At 37.9% G+C, this 24781-nt stretch overlaps 2 protein-coding genes across 3 annotated transcripts; one reads left to right on the top strand and one right to left on the bottom strand.

The window, feature by feature from the left end:
• The first annotated feature begins 1361 nt into the window (after positions 1-1361).
• LOC135089624 (tRNA (guanine-N(7)-)-methyltransferase-like) lies at positions 1362-9607 on the top strand. Its single transcript, XM_063985454.1, has 7 exons — positions 1362-1812; positions 2070-2185; positions 2537-2730; positions 2999-3112; positions 3637-3738; positions 5556-5704; positions 7758-9607. Exons 1-6 carry the CDS (start codon positions 1736-1738, stop codon positions 5691-5693), a joined length of 741 nt encoding a protein of 246 aa, XP_063841524.1. The 5' UTR covers positions 1362-1735; the 3' UTR covers positions 5694-5704; positions 7758-9607.
• LOC135089623 (bifunctional arginine demethylase and lysyl-hydroxylase PSR-like) lies at positions 6468-21575 on the bottom strand. Of its 2 annotated transcripts, none has more exons than XM_063985452.1 (8): positions 21417-21575; positions 18895-19106; positions 18577-18729; positions 18065-18261; positions 13163-13310; positions 12421-12609; positions 11846-12030; positions 6468-9800 (listed from the first exon to the last, which is right to left on the bottom strand). In XM_063985452.1, the coding sequence occupies exons 1-8, from the start codon at positions 21469-21471 to the stop codon at positions 9767-9769; spliced, it is 1173 nt and encodes a 390-aa protein (XP_063841522.1). In that variant the 5' UTR covers positions 21472-21575; the 3' UTR covers positions 6468-9766. The 2 variants fall into 2 exon arrangements, with proteins under 2 accessions (XP_063841522.1, XP_063841523.1); XM_063985453.1 differs by lacking the exon at positions 21417-21575 and adding an exon at positions 19258-19281.
• Between the last annotated feature and the right edge of the window lie 3206 nt (positions 21576-24781).

Below are 24781 nucleotides of genomic sequence, written 5' to 3'. Positions count from 1 at the left end.
TTCTTATAATGACTATTGTAAAGAGCGCAGAGAAGCTAGTCGGGTATTCATGGGCATCTTCATTCCGCTTAATGTGCGAAATCACTGTTGAAGTATCACTAGAATCATGAAAACACCTTTCAAAACCAAGTGATTTTCACTAGAGCAGTCGAGACAAAACACCGGAACGTTTAAGAAGACGGTCTATGAAATACCTGCGATCTCTCTCTCTCTCTCTCTCTCTCTCTCTCTCTCTCTCTCTCTCTTAATGGCTGCGTTTTGGCCACCACTAAATGAAGATGTAGCACAACGATCTATAATTTATCGTTTCGGATGGTTCAGTGCCCTCTGTTGAAGTTTACTTAGTTGACATTCGGCGAGGGTATTCACATTATCAGCAGTTGCCCTTTGCGTTTACTTTAATCTTTCACTCCGCAAGCGTTGGCAAATATTCCACCTTATGTCACTTTTATACGTATAGTTTGTTCTTTATCTCGTTTTAGATGGTTGTATGCTTCTGATGTGATTGTGAAACGACTTGTCTCACACACACACACACACACACACACTTTTTTTTTCTCTGCCTATCAAATGTACATGTGAATAGGAAATAAATAAATGAACTAAGAACGTATGGTATTTAGAGTGGTGTAAAATACCTCTTCAATGTCCTGTTTACTGATTTACGATATGTTTTAGGGAAGATATGCTGTACTGCGTCGTTCACATTAAAAAGTGAACGACCTACCTAAATTATTTACCTACATTTTTCATTAATGTTTATCTTCAGGCGGTGATGTGCATGTACTCCTTTAAAGATTTCTAATGATTCATGAAATCTGTCTTGCCGTTGTTGACTTGGCCAACGCTACGACTGTTGTAGTGTGACGATCTCATTACTGGTGACCACTAATCCCATCCACAGCAGAAAAAACGGTCAACTAATGGCTGAAGCATCAAACATCAGATTAGTGTTCCTGCTATATTTATATAACAATGTCATTACGATGACAACCCCATCCTTTAACTAACAAACTATCGAACTGCACTGCCCTTTAGAGGCAGATTTCTGAATTATGCACTATGTAACAAAATTTCACTTTTGTTTTGTCATTGGCCCCAAACCAAAATTTTCTAGTATATATATATATATATATATATATATATATATATATATATATATATATATATATATATATATATATATATATATATATATATATATATATATATATATATATATATATATATATATATATATAAAGTGTGTGTGTGTGTGTGTGTGTGTGTGTGTGTGTGTGTGTGTGATAAAAAAATACAATATTTCTGATTCAATAGATAAAAAAAAATGTAGAAACAGATTCAGATTCAACAAACCATTACAATACTCAAGTTTCTCGAATTAAATTTTGTCTTTGAAATCGAAAAGAAGCTTCAACTTTTTTTTTTATGATCCAATAGACAGGTAAAATATGCATATCAGATAATTCACGTACAAAAAAAAAAAAAAATAACGATAAAATGTTTAAGAAATACACATATCTCTTCATATGTACAGCAGCCAACATGATGCAAAGGAAAATGAGCAGCACGTGGACAGTAAGCGCTGGTTGCTCACGCGTTATAAGCCACAACACACAATCATACTGGACTTGGCCGCTTGTCACCTGTGCATGGTTGTCCTATACAACTCACCAAACAGCTCTTGCTCGTTCTCTTGTTAGCCCAGACGAGCTGACAAAATCAGGCCAGGAAGATGCCCAAGCTGCCCCAGAAGAAGTATTACCGGCAGAGGGCTCACTCCAACCCCATCGCGGACCACAACTTTGACTAGTAAGCACCTAAGTTTGGCTGGGTAACTTTGAACCTGCAGTTTCACTGCTTTGATACTGTTGAGGTTTCATATGAATCAGGGGTCCTTTCGTAATTTGTGCGTAAGAGATTGTACATGGTCAATGGCATGGGCTGATATGCTAATAAATAAATAAATAAATATATCAGTAGGTCAGGTTTGGGACGTGGGTCGTCCCTTGCTCACTCGTGGAAGGCTGTGTGCGTTTCCTTTTTAAGTCACCTGTTTTTTTCCACAGTCCAGTATGCCCTGCTGAGATGGACTGGAGTGCATTGTACCCCAAACACTGCCAGGGAGGTAGTGACAAGAAAGTAGAGTTTGCAGACATCGGCTGTGGCTATGGGGGATTGCTAGGTGAGTCTACTGAAAAGAAAAAAAAAAAGGTATTTCAGAATGAGTTGAAGTTTTGATATTCTCTCAAAAAAAGTTTGAACATCAATCCTGCCCGCAACAGCAATCCTGACCTCTTCATCTCTTGAAAGTTTGTACTGCTATGTCCTTGGAAGTTGTAATATATCTCTAACATTATAATCATCTCTTTTTAGTTACCTTCTGCAATGTATTAGAATTACTGTAGCAGTACTCTTCAGACCCAGCCCGGTTTGTGATCAGGCTGCCCCTCAATAGCCCATCACATCACGTCATATGTTATTTTATTGTAATAATCCTTTTTTTTTTCTCTCTCTTGCTTTCTTCATCTTCTAGTATCCTTGGCTCAAGTATTTCCCGAGACGTTGATGCTGGGGATGGAGATACGAGTAAAAGTGTCAGACTTTGTAATTGATCGCATCAAAGGTCTGCGGGAGGAGAAGAAAGATGTGCCTGGAGGATACCAAAATATTGCCTGCATCAGGACCAATGCAATGAAATACTTGCCAAATTATTTTGAGAAAGGACAGGTCAGCTTTGTATTTCAAGAAATTGATCTAAAATTCATATGAAATGAAAGAGAAGGTTATCTTCATTAGGAAATGTTCTCAACTTAAGGATGAAATGTATTCATTTAGCTGCCTTGAAATATGTAATTATCCATATGTTTATAATATTTGCATGCCAAGGTAACATCACATCTCAAAGAGAGGTAGCTGAGACGAGACCTAAATCCTGTCTCATTGAAATAAGTGACAAAATGATATTCCATGCTAATCATTCTTCATCATATTCCAGCTGAGCAAAATGTTCTTCCTGTTTCCTGATCCACACTTCAAGAGGGCAAAACATAAATGGAGGATCATTAATTCCTCACTTCTGGCTGAGTATGCATACGTCTTACGTCAAGGGGTCTGTTTTCATGCTAAGACATGCTTTGTAATCATGAGTTACTTCTCAGATTTTGCTTCTGCTATAATTTAAAATTATTAAAGACTATTAATTATTATTAAAAACTATCAAATTTTCAGACTAATACAAACTACCGTGGGTAGTCAATAAAGTTGTGAAAACTGCTTCTGGAAGCAATAATTCAATAAGTTTACAGCTAGTATGATATAAAAATTGAATAAGCATCAGTTCTTCTGAAGTAGTACCAGTGGAACTAACAGAATAACAGGGTGTCCTGAAAGTATACCACTCATAGCATTTAAGTGCTTGATTTGAAATGTCTTTATAATGTAAATGCTGTGTGCCTGGAAAGATGTGTAATTTGACAGTATGGAGAAAAAGGCTGGAGGTGCATGAATGTGGGCATTTTAGTTTGACCTTCTGCAAAGCAAATGTATCTCATTAAGTCCATTATTCATTGGTTTAGACACATAATAATTTGTAATGTATTGTTTGGTATATTAGTGCTATCATGTGTATTTCAGGGTCTAGTGTACACTGTCACTGATGTTAAGGACCTTCATGACTGGATGGTTCATCATTTTACTGAACATCCGTTATTTGTTCGTGTGACGGAAGATGAATTGGTGAGCATGAAGAACTTTTTAAAGTTGTGTAGTTTCTATCAGGCTCATGCCGCACTTTTATCAGAGGTAAATATATAAACTATATTTGATATATAATATATTTAAGGCTAGGATGCTACACCATACTGTAAAGTAAATGCTTTCTTAATTGGACATTCAGTCAATTGGACACTGCATACTTTCCTCAGGCATAGATTGGACTGTTGACATGGTTTAAGAAGGTGAACTTTTTAGTTAGATAGGTTCATACTTCATTGATCATAATGGTGAAGTGACTGTATGGCTGGAAAGAACCTTGATGGGAGTTATGGTGTGATAAAACATTTTGGTTGGCATATCACATTCATTTGGCTTGTTATGTCTTATATAGTTTCTTTGAATCTTGCATTGCAATTCACTATTAATATATTTAAAAAAATACATATGAAGAATCCTATGTAAATAAGTGCTTAGACAGAGTGCTCTCAATATATGCAATCTCAACTTGGCATGAGTTATACCTCTGTAAATTTAAATAGAGAAGTGTAAAAAAAAAAAAAATATATATATATATATATATATATATATATATATATATATATATATATATATATATATATATATATATATATATATATATATATATATATGATACAATAAAAAGTTTCAAAGCAACACCCATACAAGAACAGCATACCAATTTCAATTTGGTTGCCATCTTTGAAGTACATGGTTGCCTTGTGCAGCTGCAGCAGTACACGGCTCCCAGTAGTTTCACCACCATTGCAGTGCTCCCTTAAAGTCTTATTCTTAAGTGAACAAAGCAGTGTGTGCGTTACATGCACAGGATCTCTTCCCAGTTCAATTTTTGAACTTCATTTTGAGTTAGAGGTAAGAACTCACAGGAAACCAGATCTGGTAGACAAGAAATATGGAGAATGACAATTGTGTTGCTGTTCACAAAGTCTCCATGTTTTCAACACATTGGGAATGGGTGCGTTGTCATGATGGGATCAGGTGTTTGGCCATGAACTGAGCAGTGATGATGCATGTTCAAAGTTGAAAGTGAGGATTGCATTAAGTGTTCCAAAGAACATTTATAATGTCAGCAATTTTCGTAATGGTGATCCAACTATCATGATGTATGAGTTCTTTCTTTTCTTTTCGACATTTGCAAGGGCTGTGCTTGTGGATGCTTGTCCTAAGCTTGTGTCATCCTTCATTGATGTTCTACTCTCTTGAGGTACAAGTGTCATTTCTAACTCATTATTCAACTAATTACTTTATTATTTTAGGCTACTACATCCTGCTGAGCATATTTGTTGGTGAGTCCTGAGTTTGGCACATAATATGAGGTTTGCACTCTTAAAGTTTGAGGTCAATAGTGACATTGCAAGTAAGCCTGTTAATGTGTTCACAGAAACAACACAGTCCATTTGGTTTGCTAAATAAAGTTACTACCTGTTGCTGCTGTAAGCACATGACAATTATGTGTCCTGTTTCTTTGGTACATGTACAATCAGGAAACTTTCTTGGTTGCTCCTTTTGTGTTAATCATAGCTGGGTGGTGAATATTTTAGCACCATTAATATAGAAAAAAATTAGTTTATCAAATGCAGACACACACTCAAAAATTTCTTTTCAAATGCAGACACACTCACCCTTGTATTTACATATTCCAATTCAACATTTATGAACCTAATCAACTAATGAAGGAAACTTAAACCCAGCTGACATAACACATCAAAAGAAAAAAGATGGTAATGTACTGGTATATTTGAATTTTCAGAATAAGTATTTCTAAATTATCTTACCCACATACTTTTCTTTCATATTAGACAGATGACAAAGTAGTAGAGCACTTGTTTGACAGTTCCGAGGAGGGACAGAAGGTGTCTCGAAATAGTGGAGACAAGTTCCTTGCAGTGTTCCAGAGAGTGAGTGGTCCTGTGCACGCAGCTGCTAGAATGGAATGAATATGATATTGGTAAGTAATAGTGGTTGATCAACTTGGGGAATTTGTCACTAGATTTTTAATGGAGTAGATGAAGAATATTAATCGAAGTATGTGTTTTGTGGAGACTGACTTCTTTGTCTGTTATGTTCTGAAGTAAGATGTAATTTATCTAACATTTACCTCTGTAAAATTGCACTTCTACCCCAAGATATCTCACTTTTCATGGTATCATTGAACAAATCTGGTTGTAATGTAGGCCTTTCATGCCCACCTTTCTTCTCCACTTCCTTTCTCTGTCTCTTGTCTTCATTCTTCACATCACACACACACTTTGTCTACAGAGACCACCTGGTTGTTTAATGACTTCTCTCTCCAAAGGTTGCAACCCTTGTTATGTGGCTTGAAGCTGCTGTCAGGATGTGTTGTTCATTCACACACACAGATAGTGAGCTGTGGAGATCAATACGGTCTTTGGAGGAAATTAGATAATGTTGTGTGTGTGTGTGTGTGTGTGTGTGTGTGTGTGTGTGTGTGTGTGTACCAATTCTCCCTTTATGTCACTAACTTCTTAATAAATCTAGAGAGGGAGAGTATGGAGATGAGAATGGGGACAAGAAGGGTTTGGTAGACAATATGGGAGTGAAGCTTGAAGACCATTGTCAGAGGGAGATATCCTTAATGACAGCCCCTCTGAAGAAGATAATAAATGTTGTGTGCTTTGTAGTATACAATGAAAACTTTATGGCCTGAAAATGACTGAAATTTAGCATAATAGTGAAAGGATATAAACTTGTTTCTTCATTCAATCATTTTAATGGTGTAAAGTCCTCAGTCATATCTAAAACATTTTTCAGATCAGTGTCATCCACAAATATACACCCTGTATCAAATGTCAAAACTTGCCTTGCACAAGTGTATATATATATATATATACTACCTTCCATGCAAAAATGCTCAACTTAAACATAAATACACCAAATATTAGAGCAGATGTACATCAAATCCACAGCACTTGGGTTTGTTAGTTGATAGGATCAGCACATAGGAATTAGATCATGTCCAAGATAATTGTTAACAAAGAATTATGTGGTGCATCAGTCTTCAGCTAATATCCTACTACAAGTTAATGTAGGTATTATAAAAAGTAAATAAAATGGAAAATAATGACAAAGGAAAAATTGCTTAAATCTACATGGGCCTCCAGGTGGTCACCAGAATGACCGATGATTTAAGAGACTTCAAGGTTAGTGAAATAGTCAAGAAGTGCTAGACATCAAAAGTCATGTTGTACTTTGACAAGTAACAAGAGTGACTGATGTATGAAAGGGTAATTAAGAATATAGAAACTAAAGGTTCTAAACAAAGGGTTAAGTCAAGTGGAGGATGTGGCAATATTATTGGAGAATAGCGGGGGGAAGACAGAAGCCAAAGAAAGAAATGCAGCTTGGGTGGTAGCAAATACAACTCAGAATACCGGGTGCCAAACTTTGCCTGAACCTCACTTATGTCTACCAAAGAAGAGATATCAACCTTAGTTGAGGAACACTGATGTAAAAACAGTCTCACAAGAGTGGGATTCCAGAAATTTGGCTTTTCTTTGGGTGGACACTTACTGCAACATTACATATGTTCTGCACCACTTATTTAGATTCTTCTAAGTATTATCAGTGTTGCTACACAAATTTTTCAGTGCAAAATTCTGCTTACAAAATAAACAAAAATACAGGATTGCAGCACATCATAGTGCACCTTTCTTCAAGCAATGAGTTTGTTAATTTTCCCTGGTAACAAGCATATATGTACAATAGGTAATGAAAAAATGCCTTCAGTATGAAATTTTAAACAAGTGTCTAAACTCAAACATACTTGTATATACACTAGGTTCACTGAATGAAGCAATGTATGCTGATATTTTTTGAATAAGGTATATATATGTTACACCATGATAGATAATTAACGCAAAAAATACCAGTATCATAGTAACTGATTTAATTGCTTTCCTTAGAAACTTATCTCTAACAATTACACAAAATTCTAAGTAAAATAAGACCCATCCTGAAAATATGCACATTCTCTTCAACAGTTTGGCTGTGTAGTGATGCTGACATGCTTCTAATACACTTCCTGACTGGTACTCCTGCTGTACTTCTGCTTGTCAGCAGCTGCAGCCCCATTACTACAGTACTGATACTGCCACCACCTGCAGCTCCATTACTACAGTACTGACACTGCCACCTGGATTCTCAACTGGTACATCTAGACCTATCAAAAATTGTGAAATCTTTAAGATTATCCACAGGTGACAATCAGCATTCCTGACTACCTGGTGAATATTTATATCTGCTCAGATTCTGTTGAGGATATTCACAAGGAAGATGCCACAACTATTAAAAATGTTTTTGAGATGGACCTAGAGGCACCAGAGGTTGTAAGGCAGAAATAAATTATAGCCGAGATCCCAGTTAGTATACCCATGTATGAGTCAGCCTTTCCACAAGCAAACATCATACATATTCATGAGGACTGAATAATTTTAGGATAAGTTTTAGCTCCTGTGTTTATGATGGAAACCTCTTATCAATTGATCGCCATTTCTTTCATCATCAGTGTAAGAGTAACAAAAAGTAACATATTTTAGTTGCTAACCAATGCATTGTGTAATGGTTTACAAATGCCCACTGCACTTAATATTTGTGGCAACAAATTGCTCTTGAATATGGAAATAACTAAAAGGCTACCGAAGAAAATGTGTTTGTCATTGTCCACTGTTGATGAACATAAAGCTCACTTACAGCAGTCTGTAGGACTTAATAATGGTGTAGGTTGTAAAAAACTAAGGCACCGTTCCTTTCTGAATGCACACTAATAGTATACAATTTCTTATATTCCTAAATATTTTTAAAAGTACTGTAAATACTACTTACATCACCAGTAGGTATCATAATATAGGAATCAGGATCACATATTTGGCCTTATCTATACAGTCAAAATGTATCAAGGTAAATAATTGTGACAGACATAAAACACACAAAGCTTTCTGAAAATTCACAACAGAGTTAAACGTACATGGAGTTGGAGTGTGCAAAATTTAGGCTACATGTTATGTAATGGTTGAGAGATTAATAATGGGGACTACAGGCTATTAATGCTTTGTCTTTTATTAAAGTAAAGGAAGAATGTCTTGATAAAATGGAGTGACCCAAATGTCAAAGGGGAAAACTAGTCATAATGCATGAACCCTCAAAATGTGGGATCCTTTGAGCCTTGAGATCACCCTGTTGCCAAAAATATGCCTGAATATGGTACTTACATGTACTGTTAATACAGTGTTAAGTCATCTTATATGATTATTTTAGCATTATAAACATTTTAGTTCAGTAATACAAACATGATAAAATGCAATGTGTTAAAATATCTGTAGAGTATATAACTCTGCAACCTTTGAATGACTCACTGAGCAGAGATTAAAGTACTATAAAGTCTGTTTTTGTATATTTATGTATTGGTTTATTTATTAATTCATTCTAAGTTTGTTATAAAATAAGCAAGAGTGTGAGCATTACACATGAAAAAGAGATTTCCATATATTTCAAAATTTGTTATAAAACAAGTCAAGGTGTGAGTAAACAAAGAAGCTGGGATAAGGATATGAGCAATGCAGGCCAAGAATATGTGCATAAGCTGAGTTTACACTGCCATTATTTTTTTTCAGAACAGCAGCTGTGATGTATAAAATAATCAAGTTGTGCTTACTTTTTTTTGTAATACAAGGTAAGCATGTGTAAACTGTAATCTCTCAGAACTCTAAAAAAATACACTGTACTGTTCTGAAGAATCAATGAAGTTATGTAAAAATTATATTTGTAACTATATAATCATATGCTTTTGGGACCAATGTACAAACTAGACCTAATATTAAAGCTGAAAACTTAACCATAATTTTCAACAGTCACCCCAAAATTTATTTTATTTTTACAGGGCTAGCAAAATATAACTTTTCATTAAAAGTGGTCTTTTCCTATTATATTTTACTGCACCTGATGGTAACCCAATCTACTAACTACCTTCAATAGAACCTAGAAGAGACTTTCTTCAAGAAGGCTGTGGAGAATGATGCTTCTTCCTCCTGTAATGACAAAAAAAGATAGTTAATATAATATTAAGAATATTTAGACTCAGTCAAGAATTATTATATAATTACTGAGTTGTAGCTTGTAAAAGATGTTCAGTAGAGTATGCAGAAGGTGAACATTAGGACAAATAAAACAAAAGCATGGTGATGATATATGGAAGGAGTGAAGCAAGTTTCCAATTTTTTAAGCAATATCTTTTATTTCTATAGTTACTACTCATCCAAACTTGCTGACTGCATGCCTCCACTCTCCCCTTCCATGAACTCACTGCACAAGACTTTCTTTCTTTCTTTTTTTCATCCCTGCTTTGTCCAACTCACTAATGCAAAAGTTGAATAATATTTTCATTCTTTCATTATTTTACTGGTAAACGAGAACTCTCTTCCTATTCTTGTAATTCCTCCAGCCCAAGACTTGAACTGTTTCTCAGAGAGAGAGAGAGAGAGAGACCACCTGCATGCTTAAAGACATAAATAATAAGCTGTGGTGGCACACAGCATCCTGTTACCATGGGCACCTCATATTATGGACAAGATTAATATGAGCAATATTAATTATTGCATCAAGTGGGGGTGTAATTTATCTAAGTATAAGCAAATTAATATTATAGTAAACCACTTGATTCATCATACCTATTACATATTATGTCTTTGCTCTGTGATTACCAAGTACAACCACAGTTTAGATGAGCACTAATACGTGATTCATCATAGTGTTATCTTGCTGATATTGAATATGTAAGATGTAGTAGGCACCTGCCTGCTGTCATTGATAATGTAAGAGGCAGTAGGCATCTGCCAAAACAATAATTACTCCCAGTGTGGCAGAAACAGGCTGATTTGGTAAGGGTGACGCCATGATTTCTCACTTATGACATAATTTACTTAACAAAACCTAAATCAAATAAATATAAAACCTATGCAAAAAGCAACTGATACACCACATAGTTAATCTGCTCTGCAAAATATGTGCTTTTCACACACAACACCCCAATCTGCGGAGATCTTATCGTCAAAAGTCAGCTCTAACTAAAAGGAAACAAATATTTTAATCTATGTTGCATTTTTCCCATGCATGTCTTAATCACAAGGATGTACCTGGTGTTCCAAAAGTAAATGTCACACTACAACACTTTTATATCTTCATAACTGTGGAGGACTTATATTTCCTGAAAGGATGAAAGGCCTCATGCATGTACCTTCCCTTCCCAGGGAGGTGGATGATCTTAAGATTCAAATAAGTGAAGTCTTGGGAACCAATGATAGCACTATGCTAGATTGCATTTGGCGAGAAATGAATTATCATTAGGATGTGTGTTGTGTAACCCCACAATGTGCACATTGAACATCTGTAAAAAAGTTTCATAAAGTAATTTCTTGCACTTTAAAGTTCAATATTTTGTACAAAAACTTACAAATATTAGCTTTCGGAAAATATATATTGTGTTTTGATATCCTCCACAGATATTAAGATATAAAGTGTCATATACTCGTACTTTTGGAACACCCAGTATATACCTTGAAACCATCGTTGGACAATACTTGCCTTGGTTCTGTTCACAAATTACTACATTATGATTTGCAAGTATCATGTTTTTGCTACTGAATTGTCTTACTTGTAATGGTTGTTACAAGGTTCGGTATCATTCCTAGTCCCTACAACCAATAAACAAAGACAAAGCATACTTCATCCTTCAGAGAACTAGCATATTAAGTGTCACACATGTAGCTCTGAAAGTAACATCTATAAATGAAGGAAATCTAGCCTAAAAAGACATGGAGTAGTGTAGTGAGCAAGGAGCAAATCAACATGAATGGATAGTGACACCACAGCAGAGGATGATAGTTTTCAAATTGGATTCCCTGTTTTTTTAGAAATTTCAAAACACGGAGAAAACTCATGATATTCCAATGATTATCAGCATCTACTTTACTATTTTATCTAATTTCTACATGACCTGACATCAGCCCCATTATCTTTCACAAGATTACATGTGGTATCTTTAAGATATAATATTGTATTTGAAAAAAAAACTTACCTTTTCTTCTTGTGCTCTGGTAAACTCTCCTGACCACTATCTAAGGTACTTTCTGTTGAGGATGATTCATCAGAGGATGAAGAGGATGAGGATGAAGAAGAATCAGAAGATGAGTCTGAAGCCATGCCACAGCACTTGGTAGTGTCTGTATTTTCAGCTACAGTTGCAAGATCTGGTCTCTTCTCCTGTGAATAATATAGCACATCACATTTATATTGAATCTTCAAAAAAAACCTTTAATGTTTATACATGCTCATACTCAAGCCTATGCTAATAAAACATAAGTTATTATGTAATGTAGTGACAGGGCAAGTCATGCCTGACCAAAATCTACAGGGGTCGATTATTTACAGCATAACTGGTAACATATTTCACTTGCATTACTTTGAGTAACATGTCAGGAGTTCAATTCCCAGCAACAGCCTTTCCCCTTCAGATAAATTTAAGATTGTTTCCATAACATTCCAAGGGGACGTGACAACTAATAAATTTTTGAATTTGTTAACTTAGGTTTTTGAAAACAACTCCACTTAAATAAAAATAAAGTGTCCAGGTCTTTCTAATAATATTCATACCTTTAATATTCTAAGCCACTTCTTGGACAACTTTGGACGGCCTCGTACAGTCTTGTGCCAAACTATTGGGAAGTTGGTGACTGAGCAGAAGTTTTGAGTGATGGCAATGGTGTCGTCCAGGTTGATGACCACATGCCACCACCCACCAGGCACAAACACTGTCTCTCCAGGATTCTGGATCAGCTCAATCTGAAAATTCCAATAATCACAATTTTTGGGGGTCTTATGTCCAGTTTCCCTAGTCTATCAGGACCAGAATGGTGCCTCCTAATAAAAAACTTTGGATTTGGTATTTAGGAACTGTTACTCCAAGTAGATGCCCTTCCTGCCATCAGATTGTGGCCAGGATTCAATCCCATGCACCTGAAGACCCCTCAGTCCCAAAAGTGGGCATGGTCCCGCTCTACCACAGCACCCCAAAATTCCTATTATCACTATGATCCACCAAAATTAATGTTTCTTCCTGACCATAGTGCTTTCACTAGAAGATATTTCCTCTATAAAGTGAACATCAGTTGAGGGAAGAAGTTATCAACTAACCCTTTCTATCAAACTGACAAAACTGTGATGTCTGCCTTGCAAACCTCTGACATATATAGTTTGTGCTGAGAACAAAATCTAATCAACAACTTGGTCTGAGTGCACCTTCTCATGTGGGATGCCCTACTTAATATATATGAATATCATTGTTTCCTGCTAATGATTTGCATTTAGATCATGAAAGAACAACAGCAAGACATACCGGCCGGTACTTCTCAGGCCACGTGGGGTGTTGGGTGCGAGGATACACTATGTGGAACCATGTGACGGCTTCACCAACTTGCTTCCCTCCTTCAGCATTAGATACCCGAATCAAGTCCTTTGGAGTATCAGTAGGAAACAAGCACCATCTGTAACACACCCGTCATCGATCTAGTGTAAACACAAGGACAGTTTGAAAAAATTAGAATTGTTTTTTTATTTTGATGGATCAATGCAAAATTAGTTCTTGAACATTAACTCTGAATCATCTGAAAACATGAGAGACTTACTATATGCAGACTGCTGAGTTATTTAAATTTGACTACAGATTATTTTCAAGATAACATATGCTGCATCTTGGGACTGGTGTTTATTCATTATCATGTTTACCTCAGATTCCAACAAGAAATAATGAATGAGAGAGAGAGAGAGAGAGAGAGAGAGAGAGAGAGAGAGAGAGAGAGAGAGAGAGAGAGAGAGAGAGAGAGAGAGAGAGAGAGAGAGAGAGAGAGAGAGAGAGAGAGAGAGAGAGAGAGAGAGAGAGAGAGAGAGAGAGAGAGAGAGAGAGAGAGAGAGAGAGAGAGAGAGAGAGAGAGAGAGAGAGAGAGGTATCACTCCCTAGTCCCTTGTCTTTGACAGATAAGGGGGGAAGGGAGGGAGGTTTGTGACAAGACAAAAGAAGGAAGAGGAAAGGAAAAAGGGAGGAAGGGACAGGCAACAGATAGATGAGCAGCAGCTTGCACAGCTAGTGAGTTAGTTTGGTGAATTTTAGTTTATTTTGATTTTGATTTTTTTTTTTTTATGTAGGAAGGATACTGGCCAAGGGCAACAAAAATCTAATAAAAAAAATGCCCACTGAAATGCCAGTCCCATAAAAGGGAGGGTCAAAGCAGTGGTCAAAAATTGGTGGATAAGTGTCTTGAAACCTCCCTCTTGAAGGAATTCAAGTCATAGGAAGGTGGAAATACAGAAGCAGGCAGGGAGTTCCAGAGTTTACCAGAGAAAGGGATGAATGATTGAGAATACTGGTTAACTCTTGCATTAGAGAGGTGGACAGAATAGGGGTGAGAGAAAGAAGAAAGTCTTGTGCAGCGAAGCCGTGGAAGGAGGGGAGGCATGCAGTTAGCAAGATCAGAAGAGCAGTTGGCATGAAAATAGCGGTAGAAGACAGCTAGATATGCAACATTGCGGCGGTGAGAGAGCGGCTGAAGACAGTCAGTTAGAGGAGAGGATTTGATGAGACGAAAAGATTTTGATTCCACCCTGTCTAGAAGAGCAGTATGAGTGGAACCCCCCCAGACATGTGAAGCATACTCCATACATGGACGGATAAGGCCCTTGTACAGAGTTAGCAGCTGGGGGGGTGAGAAAAACTGGCGGAGACGTCTCAGAACACCTAACTTCATAGAAGCTGTTTTAGCTAGAGATGAGATGTGAAGTTTCCAGTTCAGATTATAAGTAAAGGACAGACCGAGGATGTTCAGTGTAGAAGAGGGGGATAGTTGAGTGTCATTGAAGAAGAGGGGATAGTTGTCTGGAAGATTGTGTCGAGTTGATAGATGGAGGAATTGAGTTTTTGAGGCATTGAACAATACCAAGTTTGCTCTGCCCCAATCAGAAATTTTAGAAAGATCAGAAGTCAGGCGTTCTGTGGCTTCCCTGCGTGATATGTTTACCTCCTGAAGGGTTGGACGTCTATGAAAAGACGTGGAAAAGTGCAGGGTGGTATCATCAGCATAGGAGTGGATAGGACAAGAAGTTTGGTTTAGAAGATCATTAATGAATAATAAGAAGAGAGTGGGTGACAGGACAGAACCCTGAGGAACACCACTGTTAATAGATTTAGGAGAATAACAGTGACCGTCTACCACAGCAGCAATAGAACGGTCAGAAAGGAAACTTGAGATGAAGTTACAGAGAGAAGGATAGAAATCGTAGGAGGGTAGTTTGGAAATCAAAGCTTTGTGCCAAACTCTATCAAAAGGCTTTTGATATGTCCAAGGCAACAGCAAAAGTTTCACCAAAGTCTCTAAAAGAGGATGACCAAGACTCAGTAAGGAAAGCCAGAAGATCACCAGTAGAGCGGCCTTGACGGAACCCATACTGGCGATCAGATAGAAGGTTGTGAAGTGATAGATGTTTAAGAATCTTCCTGTTGAGGATAGATTAAAAAACTTTAGATAAGCAGGAAATTAAAGCAATAGGACGGTAGTTTGAGGGATTAGAGCGGTCACCCTTTTTAGGAACAGGTTGAATGTAGGCAAACTTCCAGCAAGAAGGAAAGGTAGATGTTGACAGACAGAGCTGAAAGAGTTTGACTAGGCAAGGTGCAAGCACGGAGGCACAGTTTCGGAGAACAATAGGAGGGACCCCATCAGGTCCATAAGCCTTCCGAGGGTTTAGGCCAGCGAGGGCATGGAAAACATCATTGTGAAGAATTTTAATACGTGGCATGAAGTAGTCAGAGGGTGGAGGAGAGGGAGGAACAAGACCAGAATCGTCCAAAGGTAGAGTTTTTAGCAAAGGTTTGAGCAAAGAGTTCAGCTTTAGAAATAGATGTGATAGCAGTGGTGCCATCTGGTTGAAGTAGAGGGAAAGAAGAAGAAGCAAAGTTATTGGAGATATTTTTGGCTAGATGCCAGAAATCATGAGGGGAGTTAGATCTTGAAAGGTTTTGACATTTTCTGTTAATGAAGGAGTTTTTGGCTAGCTGGAGAACAGACTTGGCATGGTTCCAGGCAGAAATATAAAGTGCATGAGATTCTGGTGATGGAAGGCTTAAGTACCTTTTGTGGGCCACCTCTCTATCGTGTATAGCACGAGAACAAGCTGTGTTAAACCAAGGTTTAGAAGGTTTAGGACGAGAAAAAGAGTGAGGAATGTACGCCTCCATGCCAGACACTATCACCTCTGTTATGCGCTCAGCACACAAAGACGGGTCTCTAACACGGAAGCAGTAGTCATTCCAAGGAAAATCAGCAAAATACCTCCTCAGGTCCCCCCAACTAGCAGAGGCAAAACGCCAGAGGCACCTTCGCTTAGGGGGATCCTGAGGAGGGATTGGAGTGATAGGACAAGATAAAGATATGAGATTGTGATCGGAGGAGCCCAACGGAGAAGAAAGGGTGACAGCATAAGCAGAAGGATTAGAGGTCAGGAAAAGGTCAAGAATGTTGGGCGTATCTCCAAGACAGTCAGGAATACGAGTAGGGTGTTGCACCAATTGCTCTAGGTCATGGAGGATAGCAAAGTTGTAGGCTAGTTCACCAGGATGGTCAGTGAAGGGAGAGGAAAGCCAAAGCTGGTGGTGAACATTGAAGTCTCCAAGAATGGAGATCTCTGCAAAAGGGAAGAGGGTCAGAATGTGCTCCACTTTGGAAGTTAAGTAGTCAAAGAATTTCTTATAGTCAGAGGAGTTAGGAGAGAGGTATGCAGCACAGATAAATTTAGTATGAGAATGACTCTGTAGTCGTAGCCAGATGGTGGAAAACTCGGATGATTCAAGAGCGTGGGCACGAGAGCAGGTTAAGTCATTGCGCACATAAACGCAGCATCCAGCTTTGGATCGAAAATGAGGATAGAGAAAGTAGGAGGGAACAGAAAAGGGGCTACTGTCAGTTGCCTCAGACACCTGAGAAGATGAGGTTTAGAAGAGGAGAGGTGGTGTTCTACAGATTGAAAATTAGATCTGTTGCGAATGTTGCAGAAGTTAATGAAGAAAAAGTTGAGGGGGGTGTCAAGACACTTAGGGTCGTCAACGGAAAGGCAGTCCGACCTGGGGACATTTATGGTCCCCTCCCCAGATGGGGACTCCGAGGCTGGTGTAGGAGTCGCCATGATTTTAAAATTTTTGAGTGAAGGGTGTGTGTGTTATTAGGTGCTTGTAGTTTTGTGTGGAGGAAGAGAGTTGTCTTTAGAGGGCAGGCTGTGACTGCCCCCTTGTGTTGTGAGACACAAAGGGAAACATTCAGTGAGGTCACAGCTGGGTTTAATGATAAGTTCACAGCACCCCCTGAACAGTGCTTTAGACCTCACTGGGAGTAATTATCGTTTCAGCAGGTGTCTATTGTTTTTATTAAAATTTCAGTGCTCACAAGAAAGTTCATCTTGCCAGTTTTGGTTCGTTATTCTGATTAAATATTAATTGAAATTCCAGTGCTTGCATGAGTGATGAGTTTCTTATGCAAGTTTTGATTTGTTATTCCAATTAAATATTTATTAAAATTTCTGTGGGTTATTGCAGTTGTACGTTATAACAACTGTGTGTTGTCGCATACCCCACTATATTCCTAATGTTACCAATAAGTTCTCACAGAGCAGCAGCTAAACGCTTCACATGAAGATTGCAGGGAAAATATTGGGATGACTGACCACAATAAGGCATGATCATAGTACATAGTTACATTGGCAGGTGGTGTTTAATGGTTGGCTGGGACAAGACATCTTTTAAGACCAAGAACCAAAACCAGTGATCCTCATACCATAACTATCAACATTGAGAACCATTATGAAAGACATGCAAATGAATTTATCATGACAATGCCAATGCCCACACAGGCTTTACAAGTGTTCAGACAAGCTAGGAATTTATGTCAAGATACATAAAACTTGATACCCCTTACAGAGATTATCCCACCACTAGACGACTCGTAGTGTTTCTTACAACTGAACCAAGGCACTGATTAAGCTGGGTGCTAGTCATCACATTTACCAAAGCCAAACAGTCTCTAGATGCAAGTCAGTGCTGTATCTAAGAATCTCTATAACTAGTTGAAGAATAAAGATAACAGAGAGATAAGGGGGTTCTCAGTCAAGGATCAGTCTTGGATGGGAAGAATGAAAGGATAAAAAATATAGCATGTAGTCTAGTAGAGAACACCAACCCTCACAATGAGCTATTCACCTTTTGTGACCTCGGACCAGGGAGTTCCATGCACTTGTTCCCAGAGGGTCAATGTGGATGCCGGTGCCAGAGCGACTCGGCCCCATGACAAACCACCTGTATGGAGGACGTCTTTCTTCCCCGGCATACTTAAACAAGTCATCACGAAAATACTTGGGCACTTCATAATCTTCTAAGAGTTTCTTTCGTCGAACATGCTACAAAATGTACATGACAGGATAAGAAATCTGTCCTCTTGACAATGTTCATATTATGCAGAATATAGAGATGTAGGTATGAGGCAATATATGGAGAAACAGCCAATCAAAGTTATCAGAAAGTAACAAAATCACCATTCACAAAAACACTCTGTATTGCAATATTCTCCACTTCAAGATCCATGATCTGTTTCCATCTGGAAACTTCAAAATCACCACTGGATGCAATGACTATTATATTACAAAAACTAACAGAATACTATTACTAATTACCAATCCATGACAAAGAATCATGAAAAAAAGTGAAGTACTTACATCAGCAAAACTACTATCAAAAATGTATAATGGACTATCATCATCAGTTGCCTTCATATATTGGATATAATACTTCATTTTCATCTTAACACTAAAGCCTTCATTGTCTTCTCCACATTTGAACTTCTGGTTTCTGTACTTCTTGGCAAGTCTCTGTTAAAGGAAAATAAAGAATTTTAGGTAACAATACAAGCTGAAGGATTCATAACAAAGAAAATAACTTTAATACATACACTACATACCAATACATACCAAAGATAAAAGACAGTTTCCAATGAAATTATTTTTTTGGTGGTCATACACAGTCAAGCTCCTCACCTCCAGAGTCCACTTGTACTGGGCCTTCCAGGCATCAGTAATGCCCCGGACAACAACAGGCTTGTAGGTCTTCTCATAGCGCTCAATGAACTCCTCAACTGATACTTCATCAACATGGATGCGCTCGGCTGTGTCTTTAACTTTATCTATACTGCAGTCAAACTTGTTCTTGTAGTCCAGCTTTGTCCACACTCCTTTTTCTACACAAAGTTCTGTGCAGAAAAAAAGAGAAAAAAAAAATAAAAATAAATAAATAAATAAAGTTTCATTAATACACAAAAATATAAATCATAAAGTACTGTGAGGTGGTCATTCAAAGAATGATCAAAATGTATTAGGAAACCAGTGCTGGAAAATCATTACCATTAGTTGCACAACTCTGCTGTTCAGTAATTATTAAGAGCAGTAGCTTCAATATTCTATAAATGGTTGGAATCAATCCCTCATTAAGTATGATCAGAACTGAAAAAAAAAAAATTTGTGTTCATCATTTCCTAGCTTCGCCTAACTTAGGCACAGTAAGAAAATGCATCACCAAATATTACAACTTACCACAAGCCTAAAATGTGCTGGAAATATATTATCTTACAGCTGGACACATCAATGTATCATAAAACATATTTTACAATAAAAATTAAATATTTCGTGTAATTCATTAATGACTGTGCAGAAAATGGATATGCAGTTCTGAGCCATGTCTCATTGAGCTTGTTCAACGGTGGCCAAGTGTGAATGTCTGGTAGGAGAGTGCATGGCCAAAGAAATGTAACTAGAGGCTAATAATTAACACTTCTCATGGTGTGAAAGAAGACACTGCTCTAGGTGTCCACATCAACTCACTGAGTTACTACATTAAGTGAAAATAAATTATATATTTATGCCGTGTTTCTGATATTATTATTCTGATGTCAATACACAATAACATAACCTAAAATATTACTGTAATATAAAACATGCATCACTTGTGCACTCCTGGTAATATATTGTTTTTCGCATATGAATGTCTTTGAAGTGCTGATCAAAACTGAATCCATATCTTTTTATTCATTAATCCATCCATGAATGTATTTATCTGTCTATCTATACATATATACCTATGTCAGTGTTTGTGTGTGTCCATTGTAAAAAAGAACATGGCATCTCGGACAATACACATTCAGTATGTGATAGATACAGTAATCTGGTACCAAAGGATGATCACTATGAAATAGGAGTAGAGTGTTTAAATGTTTAACAATGGGAAGGTAGAAAAGAGAGGACAAGGGCATAAGGACGTGCAGACAGGAACAAGTGGAGCCTGGAGGGTATTCTGCTGTGGATACAGAGGGAAGTCCAAGTACATAACAAATGTCAGAACAAAGAGACTAACAATGTGAATGAACACCACAAGAGATACAAACAGTTAACAAACACCATTTGTCCATGCAACAGCTAATCAATAATAACTATACAGTTGTACCAGGCAGTCTTTCTTTCGACCTGACCGGAAGAAACAACACATTCTATTGAGCAAGAGACTATTGATAAGCTAGCAAACTAAAAACACATATGTTAAATACAATCCTTCTTTATACTACAATGATACAAGTGGGAGGAAAAATGATAATTCATAAGCAACAATTAAGCTATATTGATCAAACAAAGGCAGGTAAGTCAGCCAATCAAGAAACACATAATCATAAGGAGAAAGAAACCAAAAAAAGCTTAAACAAACCCTCATAATAGATGAGGCAAAAAACAGCCCATTAGAAGAGTTCAGAGGCATTATTTACCCCTGAAAAGACATCTATGAGGAAGATGGAATGCCAGAGGTGACGGTCTCATCTCCCACAAGATGATTAGGAGTCTCTATCACTTGCTGGTTTTGGTAATACTAAACAGGTGAATGTTTTCCTACAAAGAGATGACAAAGCAATGTTGGTGCTAATAAATAAACAAAGGTGGTATAATATGTCTGTACTCATTTTCCTCAGTTCTTTCTCTGCCACACACTACAGTGACTACAGGCTGGCTCAAGTCTGTATGAATAAGCTGACAAGTTTCTAGTCCTTGTCGAGATCCAAACACTGCCTGAACAGGTGCTCACCTATCCATTTTTTAAAGCAGCTTATCTATCTCATTAAACTGGTATTCTTGGTGGCCTGTGACAGCCTTAACAGCTCTCATCTTCTCCTAGCAGCATACAATGTTGCAAGGGAAGGTTGGTAAGTGAGGTTTGTCATCCGGTAACAACAAATGCGGGGAAGCATCGTCATTTCTAGAAGTCTCAAGGTTGTCAGACAGAGAAACTCTCACGTCATGCTGGACGTATACAAATCGTCCAATGGTCACCAGTGGGTCGTGCAGTAGCCAGGCATGCCCCTAAGGCTGGGTAGAGAGGGGCAGGGCAGGGCCTGGCACCATCACCACCACCACCACGAGGACGTCATGCCGCCTTGCCTACGTGACGTCTGGCAGGCACCGGCCCCCCCTGTCCTTCCCATCCAAACACTGATTTTAGATCCGTAAGAGCACCTCCTCACCTGGGCGAGCCTTCTTCTTGGCGTCCCTGACCCGCTTCCTACACCTGTGATCCATAGAGCCGGGCAGCGCAGCACACCGCTGCCACCTACTTCATTGGCACTAGGAAGCACACTGCCGTTGTTGCTGCACAGCGTTGCCAGATTGTTTTGGCCATATTATCGTACTACACAGGTTGAAATTATTGTACTTCTGGTAAAATTGTCGTACATATGTAATTATTCCAAATATTATGCAAAACTGCCACTTTCCAAATACAGCAGAATTTAGGTTATATATATATATATATATATATATATATATATATATATATATATATATATATATATATATATATATCTCTCTCTCTCTCTCTCTCTCTCTCTCTCTCTCTCTCTCTCTCTCTCTCCTCTCTCTCTCTCTCTCTCTCTCTCTCTCTCTCTCTCTCTCTCATATATATATATATATATTATATATATATATATATTATATATATATATATATATATATTATATATATTTATTATATATATATATATATATATATATATATATATATATATATATATATATATATATATATATATATATATATAGAGAGAGAGAGAGAGAGAGAGAGAGAGAGAGAGAGAGAGAGAGAGAGAGAGAGAGAGAGAGAGAGAGAGAGAGAGAGAGAGAGAGAGAAGAGAGACCGCCAGTAATTTCTTCATTGTTACTCGTTCACAGACGGCATGTTCTGTGACTCCCTCCCTCTCCCTCTCCCTCGCCCTCACAAGATGTTGGTGCAGATAGAAAAAAGGCCACACCTTCACAAACACTGCTACACCCCCTGAAACACTACTACAACCTCCCAAACACTGCCACACCCTCCCAAAGACCCCAAAACACCCAAACAGACCTTAAACTTTTGCTACGTTTCTTCTTGACCATCGACAAACAGACATACACAGCACTGCCAAGACGTCTGCATATGTTCTATTCCCAGGACTACACCCGCTCACTGGGGGAGGCGGCGCAGGTGAGGGCTGACAGCGCACTGCAAACATGTTCTGTTAAATCCTCCTCCCCATCTCTCACTGCAAGATTAGGTTGGGTTAGGTTAAGTTAGGTAAAGGTTTGGTGAGGTTAGGTTAGGGATGATTTAACAGAGCGAAATAAAGAAAGATGAAGAAAAGGAAGGAAAAGAGAATGAAATGAAAGAATAAATTAATTAGGTGTTTTATTTACTTTTAATTAATGGCTATAATGTTTTAAGAATATTTGAGTGAAATTAAAACAAGAAAACTGAAAATCAAAGAAAAATCTGCATCTCTCTCTCTCTCTCTCTCTCTCTCTCTAAGGAAACAAAAATTTTATAAACAACAACAACAACAACAACAACAACAACAACAACAACAACAACAACAACAACTACTACTACTACTACTACTACTACTACTACTACTACTACTACTACTACTACTACTACTACTACTCACCCTGGAGTAGGCTTGGGTGTGGGGTGAGGCAGGTAGACTGAGTTGATTTAATGTTTTTTGTCTTTTTTTTTTTTATTGTTTGTTATGTGCATATGTTTAATTTATATTTTATCACCATCTGTACACTAAAAGACAGAGCAATACATACACATACACACACACACACACACTCCATCACCATATGTGTAATGAAAGAAAGGGCAACTCACACACACACACACACACTGCATCACCATCTGTACAACGAAAGATAAGGCAACACACACACACACACACACACACACACACACACACACACACTGCATAAGCATATGTACAACGAAAGACAAGGCAACATACACACACACACATTGCATAAGCATCTGTACAACGAAAGACAAGGCAACACACACACACACACACACACACACACACACACACACACACACACACTGCATAAGCATATGTACAACAAAAGACAAGGCAACACACACACACACACTGCATCACCATCTGTACAACGAAAGATAAGGCAACAAACACACACACACACACACACACACACACACACTGCATAAGCATATGTACAACGAAAGACAAGGCAACACACACACACACACACACACACACACACACACACTGCATCACCATCTGTACAACGAAAGACAAGGCAACACACACACACACACACTGTATAACAATCAGTACAACGAAAGACAAAGCAACACACACTGCATCACCATCTGTACAACGAAAAATAAGGCAACACACACACACACACACACACACACACACACACACACACACACACCTTGAAATACCTTGAAAAAAAAAACACTGAATATTTACTGAGAGGGACTGGAAGGGAGTTAGGAAAGGTACCACTCTGATGACGCCACGGGTTTGGGGGGGGCTTGTGACGTCACGGCCGGGGGTTGATGACGTCACAGCGGCCGTTATTTACGTACGTACGTATTTCATTTTGAAAATGACCCCTCTAAAAAACGCAGCTAGACAGGAATGCTTTATAAATTCAGACTTGCCACACATATTAACTAATGCCACAAATAACAACACATTTCAAAACGCAGTAGTATTAAAGATATTTAAAAAGAAGTATCTGGAAACTGTTAGAACCTTCACCCCATTTAAAATCGTTCAAATGTCCACCCATTCTGGCTTAAACATAACGGAAAACACTTTAAAAAATCTGAACTATTTTCTAAAACCATTTAAAGTGAGCTACAAGCACAAATAAAAAATCTACCGAAAAAAAAAATCAATATTATTGGAAGTTGAACACGAATAAAAAGAAGTGTACGGTGCACGCATTTCACTGAGCGGGACGGCAACACACTTAAAAAAACACCAACTATTTTTTAAAACCAATAAGAACCTAGTACAGGCAGAAATAAAAAATTTAGTTCTGGGACCGTAAAAAAATACGCCGAAAACGGCCCTCTTATATACACAAAAACAACGCCAAAATCACCACTTTTCACGCAACACACACACTCAAATAACTTAAAAAACAACGAAATATTTTTACAAACCATAAAATCTTAGCTACAAGCCGAAATAAAATACTTAGGAAATACAAAGAAAAATATTGGAACCGGAGGGGGTCTGGGGAGCCTTATCCAAGATGGCGGTGGGGGGCCAGTGGAGGGGACTGGGACGACCAACCCTTCTCACTCATTTAAACCTTCGCCAAACTTAAATTAAGTAATGGCAGGTATATCTAACGAGCGGATATTAAACCTTGGTCATGTGGCTCCGCTTTGCGACAGTATTGGTTTAAAACACTCACAGATATAGATAATGGCTGATAAATAGAGATGACCCAGATTGTTTACATTTTCATTAAGTTAAATTTTACGGTTTTTAGCAACGAGACGAGGCTGACACAGGGATATATTGTGCTGGAGGTTT

This window comes from Scylla paramamosain, chromosome 33 (assembly GCF_035594125.1).
Source record: "Scylla paramamosain isolate STU-SP2022 chromosome 33, ASM3559412v1, whole genome shotgun sequence".
Taxonomy (NCBI): domain Eukaryota; kingdom Metazoa; phylum Arthropoda; class Malacostraca; order Decapoda; family Portunidae; genus Scylla; species Scylla paramamosain.
The sequence above is the reverse complement of the archived record's forward strand: the minus strand, read 5'-3'. Positions and strand labels throughout refer to the sequence as shown.